This window comes from Triticum aestivum, chromosome 5D, assembly GCF_018294505.1.
Source record: "Triticum aestivum cultivar Chinese Spring chromosome 5D, IWGSC CS RefSeq v2.1, whole genome shotgun sequence".
Classification (NCBI taxonomy): Eukaryota; Viridiplantae; Streptophyta; class Magnoliopsida; order Poales; family Poaceae; genus Triticum; species Triticum aestivum.
The window spans coordinates 421108700-421118401 of NC_057808.1; the positions used below are offsets into that span (position 1 = coordinate 421108700).

General features: G+C 43.8%; 1 protein-coding gene across 1 annotated transcript; it reads right to left on the reverse strand.

Annotated features, from left to right (window-relative positions):
- Positions 1-398: 398 nt before the first annotated feature.
- Positions 399-2634, reverse strand: LOC123122300 (protein STAY-GREEN, chloroplastic). Its single transcript, XM_044542480.1, has 3 exons — positions 2110-2634; positions 1658-1999; positions 399-1133 (listed from the first exon to the last, which is right to left on the reverse strand). Exons 1-3 carry the CDS (start codon positions 2245-2247, stop codon positions 771-773), a joined length of 843 nt encoding a protein of 280 aa, XP_044398415.1. The 5' UTR covers positions 2248-2634; the 3' UTR covers positions 399-770.
- Between the last annotated feature and the right edge of the window lie 7068 nt (positions 2635-9702).

The following is a 9702-nucleotide window of genomic DNA, read 5'->3' on the forward strand; positions in this document are numbered from 1 at the left end:
GTGCAGACAAAGTTGCAGATCCCAGCCATGACGCAAACTAGTACTGCTAATAATCAAACCAAAATCACCTTCCACCTCAACGTGTCATCCGTTCATCCATACACTGTCACTTTACCAAGTGACTCTGAATCGGCCAGGTCGAATCGATCGCTCGTGAGAAAGTTCCCGACCCAGTTTACCCAGACCGGCACGCCAACCCCGACAGCTACCGTTACCAACACACACACACACGCTTTCACCTCCAGAGCACGCACCGCGCAGAGAAATACAGTACTGTAGTTGCCAAACCCGCAACGACTCCAGAGCCCAGAGCCGTCCCGATCGACACCTCCCGATCGTGACACCAACGAGACGCCCAACGTGTAATTAGTATACTCACGCATGCTTATTCCACTACGTACACAAACCCGGCCGTGTTCCAACTTCCAAGTGTCAACATTGTACAAATGAAACTGTGAAATCTTGCTACTAGTACTGCCTATCTTGCAGACCGACCTTTGATTTAACTTTTACCCCCAAATGATACGCTTGCTCGCCATCTAAATAGTTGTATTTACAGGACACACGCATGGTATTACATTTGCCTGACTAACCTAAGCATGCACTAGAGCTGAGCTAATTAATTATCAAGCTCTACCAATTAAAGAATAGCGCAGCGCATGCATGCATGCAATGGTGCTTTCTTGCCGCCAATGCATGCGCTGCGTGTATGTACCTTCTTCTCGCAGGCTGAACAATTCGGCTAGTCTACGTAGTATGTCCGGGCCATGTCACTGCGGCGGCGCCTGGCCGGCGTCGGCGGCCATTTCGTGCTCCTGCGGCCAGGGGATGAGGCACTCGGGCGGGAAGCAGCAGTCGCACTGCCCGGGGCACCGCCGCGGCCACTGGCCCGCGCGTATCGCCTGCTCGTTTGCGGCCGTTGCCGTGGTCGCTACGGCCGCGTCGGCGGCTGGGGAGTCGGCGGTGGCGTTGTCGTCGTCGTAGGGCGCGGCGGCGTCGCGGAGCGGGCCCCAGCACTCGACGCGGTTGAAGTTGGGGTTGTTGGAGTGGAAGTAGACCCACACCGTGGCCTCCTCCAGCTCCGGGTGCTGGCTGAACAGGCTGCCGTCGCCGTGCACGAACGCCTTCAGAACCTGCCCAAACCAAAGGCAGAGTCAGAAGATGTGCCAAAAGAACAAGCAGCTACTACTTCACTGTCTAGCGACAGCAAATTTTGCAGATAATATTGGAACTTCTACAATTACTACTTTATAAATCGCTGCACATTTAATCTTTATCTGCAACTTTTGTTAATAAGGCATCGATCAGCTTGAGATCGCAGTAGTATGATTAACTCAGGAGATTCTGTCCAAAATTTAGCCTTCCCAAGGCGGCAGACAAGAGTGCAAAGCAAAAGATGGCCTAGTTCAAAGCCCACAGCTAGCTAGCACATGTTGAAACTGTACGAGGCCAAAATAATGGTGACACGGACATAAAGACACTGTGTGTTGATCACGCTATGGAGAATCATGATGCTGAAGAAATTGGCCATCAAATTCGTGGCCAAAAACACTCGCAGAGCGAAGAAATTCGTGGCCTTGGAAGAAAATACTATGTGGATGTGCGGGTGCCCACGTAGTGCCAGTGGGGCGATCGACGTTGGCAGGTTGGGACGTACCACGGGGAGCTCCTTGCGGAAGATGTAGTAGCGGAGCGGCGCGATGAGGTCGAGCAGGAAGTGGCCGCCGGAGATGTGGCAGTGGACGTGCAGCGACATGGCGCCCTGCACCTTCTTCCACTCGGCCACCACCTCGTCCCGCTGCAGGCGGTTGTACCAGCCCTGCAGCTGCGCGGCGTGGATGGTGTGCGACACCGCCAGCGTCAGCCGCGCCGTCACGTCGCTGTGGGTGAGCGTGTAGGTCCGGGGCAGCTTCCCCGGGTGCTTCTCCTCGTCCACCCCCACGAACAGCACCTTGAGCTTGGACGCCTCGAAGATGGCCGGACCGAACAGCCGGGCCCTCTGCAACCCACAAAACAGAGCATCGGATGTGTTCGTCAGTCCATCAAGCCACCGGCGGGAGATAGAGACTTAGAGAGGAGGAGACGGTGGGTGGATGTGGTTCATCTTACCGGCACGACGTGTCGCCTCCGGCGGCCGAGCACGACCACCTTCCCGGAGCGCGCGCTGGCGAGCCGCGTGCGCCGCTGCTGCTGCAGCTGCTTGAGGTGCGAGATGGGGAGCAGGGACATGGTGGAGGCGGTGGCCATGTTTGCTAGGCTAGCTAGCTCCCCTGGTACCAGTCAGGTTCTTCCGCTCTTACTTTCACCTCGGAGGCAGACAGAAGTGGGAGCTGAAGCAGGGGCCAAGAAAGGAAGCCTATGGAGCCTATGAAGCAGGATCGGCAGCCGGGGTCGCCGGCTAGTTAACCAAGCGGCGGGGAGCGAGCTAGGGGCAGCACGCTGTAGCTTGCACGCCTCGCTCAACCGGAAGAAGAAATCGATCGGCGACCAGGTTCAGCCGAGTGGAATCGCGTGTGCGTGCGGCACAGGCACAGACAGGGGGGAGCTCAATAGGATTCGTCGTTTGTTGCACTGCTCGTCGGTCAGCTCGGGCTAGCAGAGTTATAGGGGGGCGGTTAGGGTAGGGCAGGGGTCAAGGAAGGAGGAGGGTGGTGCCGTGGTGGTGGTGGAGTGAGGGGTCGCGAAACGTCGCGGTTGTGTGCGGGGCGAGGAAAGCTCCGTCGCGGGGCGGGGCGGGGCGGACCGGACGAACGAGGGAAACGCGGGCAAGTGATCGGTGGCGTGCCGGGGACTGCCTGCGAGTGGGGAGAAACTCCGGTGATTTGGGATTGGTGCGTCGGTGCGAGAAGGAGCGAGGAACGCTTGGATGTCTCCTTGTGCCGGCAGGTGGCGTCTCTCCATTGGTGGGAGCGAGGCTTGACCGTGGTTTAGCTCTACACGTGCCGTGGCCCACGTGGCTGCTGGTCCCACTTGTCATCCGCGTGTACTCCCGTATTGTGGTAGCGTACGTCTACTTGCCTGTGCTGTGCATAGGGTCCAGTGTTCTTTCGGGGCAGCCTGACACCATTTTTTCCCACCAAAATATGCTCAACTGTGCTCGTCATATTTTACATTTTTACTAAGGAGTTCCTATCATGCAAAAAAAATACTCCTCCCGTCCTATAATATAAGACTGCAAAAACGTCTTAGGTTATACGGGACAAAGTGGTATTTTATTGTGCTCGTCTAGGTTGCCTCAGTTTTGGCCTTCAATCGCATGCAGTACGGGTACTGTATTTGAATTATTGGAGCAACGTACTGGCAAACTTATTGCGCGCCAAGATATTTTCAGTGCGTCGTCGTTCCACACGCGACTACGGTGGTGCATAGAGTGAGGATGCTTCACGGTACAGTTGCGTAATGAGAAGTTGGGCGTATATACTGTGCATGGTTTGACTGTATACGTGCACTGCACTGCACCAAGTGGATGTCAAACGCAAGAAATGTGGTGGAACCTTTTCTTGTCTGACCCAAGACGGAACGATCATCGCACTAACCCCTTGCCATATATGTCCACGTAAGTCCGATGTACCAAATGGAAACACATGTGCCTAATAACCTGTTGACAGCTAAATAGTCATCTGGCTGCTTGGACCCTGCCATGCAAAGACAGTGAGATATAATACCTCCATCTTGGTTTATTGGCACCTTCATATTTTGCATTTTAATCTTAAATTTGTAAATTATGTTCAAACACGAATCCAACGACATAATTTCTGGTGACATGCATTTATATTTTGTTAGTTCAATTTCTAGTCAAAATTCGGCACAAAAAACGACTAAGACAAATAAACCAGGACGGAGGTAGTACACTTCTATCCATTTCCTTTGCCGAAATATCGTCAAGAGGGCAGAGAGCTCCGACACCACACATTTATATAGATTTATTTACGTAGAAGGCTAGTGTAAAGCCCGTGCAATGCTGCGGGTATTACTACATGTTTCTAGCGAGATTATTGTGAATGTTTATATATATACTTTACATTTTTTAAACATAGCATTGCAAACTTTAGATTGTTGAAGTGCATAAAAATAAAAATGTTAAATTTTATTACATTGCTTTGCCTTGCGCAGTTAAAGCAATTTTAATGATCGCATATTTACAAACTAGATCTGTTTTTCCACGAAGAGATGCCATTTCACCAATATGTGTGTCTTAAAAAAACATCTTATTATGAGCAACTAATAATAAGAAATACATATGCAAAATGGATGTATATATATATATATATATATATATATATATATATATATATATACATACATCACCCAGGGTAGAATAAATTATTCTTCACCCGAGGTAATCTTGCGATCGTTTCATAAAAAAATTACATATGGAATACAAATAGTTACATTCATGTCGATTCACTACGTAAAATTTGACATAAAAAACAAAAATACGGATCATAAGACCAGAAAAATTGCATTTTATGTATATTTTACACTATTTTTATGTCTGTAATTTTACGTAACATAAAATATTTTTTACGGTGATTACATATTTTGTTACGCTCTCTTATTACGTATGAAATATATAGGGATTGACTATTCGTCATCCTGGGTGAGGAATAGTTATTCTTCACCCCCTCTATTTTACCATCAATGCACCGTAATTTTACGTTTCGTAAGTTTTGTCTTATTTCCGACATAAAAAGAGACCGTAATAATATATATAATCATCGTAAAAAATATTTCATGTTATGTAAAATTACAAACATAAAAACATAGTGTAAAATACACATAAACTGCAAATTTTCTTGCCTTATGACCTATATTTTTATTTTTTATGCCAAATTTTACGTAATGAATCAATAGGAATGTAACTATTTGAATTCTAAACGTAATTTAATTATGATATGATCATAAGATTACCTCGGGTGAAGAATAACTTATTCTGCACCCTGGATGATGAATAGTAACACAATATATATATATATATATATGCCTGGGCACCTTGCATACAAACCGTCGGATTACATTAAGATGCGTGCACATGTATTAGTACTAGAACTAATGGATTAAACGTTGACACTTTAATTAGGAAAGAATTATTGCTTGATCTGGACACTTAATGCCCTCATTAAACAAGAAAGAGAAAATCAACAATTAATGGTCCATGCATGGTGCGTGTATTTTATTGATGTGTTATTTTTTTTACATACTTTGTCACGTACTAATTCATATACCTATAAAAATTCACGTACTAATTCATATACCTATAAAAATTCATATACCTCGTCACGTAGTAATTTATATACCTATAAAAATCGTATATCTAGTCACGTACTAATTCATATACCTATAAAAATTGTATACCTAGTCACGTACTAACTTTTTCATATACCTGGTCAATATCTATCGTATATGTAAATTGTACTATTTCTGGGTATATCTCCAATATCATTTACGGGTATGTCTCAAAATAATTTACGTGTATTAAAAATGGTGTATCATTTTTTTGGGTTATGTATCGTTCAAAGTGTATCACTTTTATGTATATCTTCAAAGCATGCATGTATTGAAAAAGGGTATGCGGGTATGATATGTTAGGTCCATGTATGTACGAAAAATCACGTATGGGTATTGGCATGCAACGTACATTCCTAAAACTAAAAAAATTGTGTGTGGGTATATGTACGTAGGAAAAAAAATTGTGTGTAGATATTCAGCATGCATCATATATATTTCTAAAAGTAAAAAATAATTAGGATTACATTTTATATTATCTGATGGCCTTATTTTGAATAGAAATATTAGTCGCCAAAAAGTGTGACCCGGCCCTAATTTTTTTAACACTACAAACCTTGAAAAGTAAAACATCAGAAGAATGCATAATATACGTCGTAATTAGACATATAGACATTTGCGACAATATTTCGTATTATTTGATCATATCTGATACGTTAAAAAATCAGAGCGTATATACATACCCTTTTTGTTTGGAAAGGAATAAACATACCCTTTTTGTTTGGAAAGGAATCAATGCAAAGGAAAGTAGTAGGATATTGTTTTTGGAAAGCAATAATTGCCTATTAGAGCTGATAGTGCATGCAAACAAAGTTTTGGAAAGTCATATGTCGTGGATTGTATGTCATGCATAATGAATATCACTTACTATAACGGGCATCTAGGTGCCCAGGCACCTAGGTGTCCCATATAATTTATATATATATATATATATATATATATATATATATATATATATATATATATATATATGTATATGACAAATGTTTTCTACAAGCAGTGGTAGTTACCACCACTTGCGTTTTGTATGTTGTATGTAGTATCTGTCGAAACCGAGAGTATGTACGGGTAGTATGTAGTATATAACAATGATTAAGTAGTATATATACTTTTAGGTAGTTTGTACCATGTTTTGAGTATTTTTTTTACGTACAAATATATACGTATTTCACAAAACAAAAATATGAGTTCATATGCAATTTTTTCATGAAACTTGCTTTGATATATCTTAGATATAGTATATGAACATATTTAAAATAATAAAATAGTATATATAATACCACATGATAGTATATGAGACATATGGGGTAACTACCACTGGGTGGTAGGATGGATTTTCCATATATTCATAAGTACTTCCTCCGTCCCAAAATTCTTGTCTTAGATTTGTCTAAATACGGAATTTTGGGACGGAGGGAGTATTAACTATTAACTAACATGCACTAAGTAAGATGACATACTTTTCATAATAACATTTCCCTCGCCTCACCGTATCACCAAGACAACAACATTTTTCACTTATATATATATATATATATATATATATATATATATATATTTCGGTTGATACTACAAAGCCAGCAAAAAAGGCCTTTTTTAGACCTAAAATATTTGCATTACCTAGATGTACCGAACAAATTGCGGAAACCACCAAGGGCATGTTCAGATCTCGTCCCGCTCCACGCTTCATAAATTCCTGGAGCGGATCCGAGCCGAACGAAATTGGCCCGAGGAGCTAGCTTTAGGAGGCTACGATTGATTGCAGTGCAAAAAAACGTGAAGCACCGTCGCCCAGCTCCACGGATTGGAAAATCAGAAGTTTGCTTAATTTACAAGGTGTTGCCACCGCCAAACATAACGGTTCGCTGCCCCTCGCTCAAGAAAAAGAAACTAGTGATCTCCAGCGAATCGGTGCACTGGGCCTGAATTAGCTGCCCATAGCCTGCCCAATCGGTGCCCAATCGGTGCCAAACGGGCCACAACCAGCACCGGTGTTACGAGAAGTTGATTCATGCAGAACGGTTTCTGGATCGCCGGGTGAAGCTAGAAGCCACAAAAAGAAGCTGGATTTGTGAAGTTTGGAGGAGATCAGAACTTGCCCCAACTGTTGGGGTTTGTACATAACACATACTATGTGTTTTATCGCACAAACCCCATCTATTATTGTAATATGTTTACCTAACTCTAACTCGTATTTTTGCTAGATGACATGATCCTTGATGGGCGGGTCCTGCTTGTGAGTCACATGTAAAAAATAAACACCCTCCGCGTCAACCGGTCAACTAAAAATGCGAGTGAGCTGTTTTTTTTTCAAAACCAGTACTGCGTGCATGTACCACTTGGCATGAGTGGTAAGCTATATCAAAAAGTACCGTGTGCATGTATGATTTACTAGTTTGGTCTGTTTTTTTTATTGAAAATTTGAATTTTGAGCCAACAAATTGAATGTGCAACTAAGACTATCAATATCTCCCAAACACGCAGACCAAATGAGCGGAAATTTTCTCACATTAGTATTGGATAGTGTATGATTATTGAAAAGTGTTTTGTATTTCTTTTTGGAAAATGTTAAATTTAATCCGAGAAATTTAAATGATCCAAAAAAATGGCAATATCTCCCAAACGTACTGCCCAAATTAAATGAGCTGATTTTTTTACTTTAATACTTACATACCTGATTTGCCAGATTTTTGTGCTCTTTTGGAAAACTAGTCAATGTGTACGTGCAATGCACGTTAATTTGGAAGTATATTAAGTGCATGCAAATATTAAGTAGGATATTATCTGCGTGTTATTATGTGATTAGCACTATATTTGGAATGAAATTAACTGCATGCTAAACGTGTTGAGCGCTCGACATTGAAGCAGTCTAGGTCGTTGGATTGACATGATTTGATGGCCGAGATTAATTGGATCTGCCCCTTTGGATCTTTTTATATTGGTATAGATATAGATATAGATTGATTATTTTTTTTTACATTTTTTGAGACGTTGAGTTTTTGAACTGCCCGACTAATGTGGCCGTTGTTTTTACCAGGTGTGCCCTTGAGAGTGAAACCCACCCAAGTTAAGCGAGCCAAAAATGATGAAATAGGGCTAGCTGCAACACATTGTTCTAGGTAAAACCGACCTTGATGGTTGCTGGTTCCTACAATTTGCTCGGCTGTACCACACCGTCGTGTTTCGACCGACGCCCCCGGTGGATGCATATACAAACACTGATGAAACACGAGACTCGGAAATAATACGAACCCGGTACACGGACGTAGTTGTCCATGTCGGGGAACTCCGGCTTCCAAGCTACGTACATAAGCCGAAACGAAATCACGTGGACGTGCATGCGGCGTGTGTAGCACGCCGCGACGCCTACAACAAAGCCACGACGACGTCCATGCATGAGATGAGCAGTGGAGTACGTACACCGCCCAGCTCTCCGTCAAGCGACACGTCACGACGACGCCTTTTTTTACGCGCGGTGTGTTCGCACGTACTAGTAGCTCCCATCCCATGCGCTCTTCGTCGCGGCCGGCCCTGCGGCGGCGTCCACGTGTTCCGCGCGCCGGCAGCTAGCTCGTGACCGGGTCGCGGCCGGCCACGCGTGTGCTGTCCCGGTAGATCCAAGTCCAACGGTAGCTCTGGCTAGTCCGTGCATGCCTATGTTCAGCGTCCGATCAGTTTGGCGTTGCAGAGACAGAGCGTCCCTCGGCCAACAGTGGCACCGTACGTCTCCAGTTGTACTAGATCGGATTTCACGATCGGGTGCGGGTAGGTGCGACGCGTGCAGCTTAGCTGGAAGAAATCGCGAAAGTTGAATCTGTGGCTCGTGTACCATGAGATGCATTCGATGCCGGTGGGTGGGCCTTGATTGAAACATGACAATGACTGTGTCGGCGAACGTACTGTACGATAGATCGGAGGGGACCAAATATTGTCATTTGAGCACGGGCACATTGTGCCTGTTTTCTTTTTAAGTTCAAACCGATGGATTCTTACTGCATGAATATTTTCAGTTTCTTTTACATGCACGTATGGCAACGTTATTCTTCCATTCGGAATTACTTGTCGCAGAAATAAATGTATTTTTAGTTGTATATACATCTACTTTTATATATTTCCGTTACAAATAATTTAGAACGGAGGAAGTAGTATGTCGGGGAAAATTTTCATCAATATAAATGCTTGCATGTGAGAGATGCAAAAAAAAGACAAATATATGCCAAAAAAAACACTAGTCTCATTACCAAATGGTGATGGAAATTAGACACCCAGGAGGGTCTGTGGCAACAGATTGTCCAAGCCAAATACCCGCGTAACAAAACCGTGGCCACGGTGGAACCTCGCTTCTCTGGTTCTCCGTGTTGGAAATCTATTTTTAAAAGTCAAACCTGTGTATATGGAAGGGAGAAGAGTGATTCA

Coding starts and splice junctions, on each gene's coding strand:
- LOC123122300 (XM_044542480.1), bottom strand. CDS start 2,247: ATGGCCACCGCCTCCACCATGTCCCTGCTCCCCATCTCGCACCTCAAG. Junction 2,000..2,109: donor GGAGGCGACACGTCGTGCCG/GTAAGATGAACC, acceptor TGTGGGTTGCAG/AGGGCCCGGCTGTTCGGTCC. Junction 1,134..1,657: donor TCCGCAAGGAGCTCCCCGTG/GTACGTCCCAAC, acceptor TGGTTTGGGCAG/GTTCTGAAGGCGTTCGTGCA.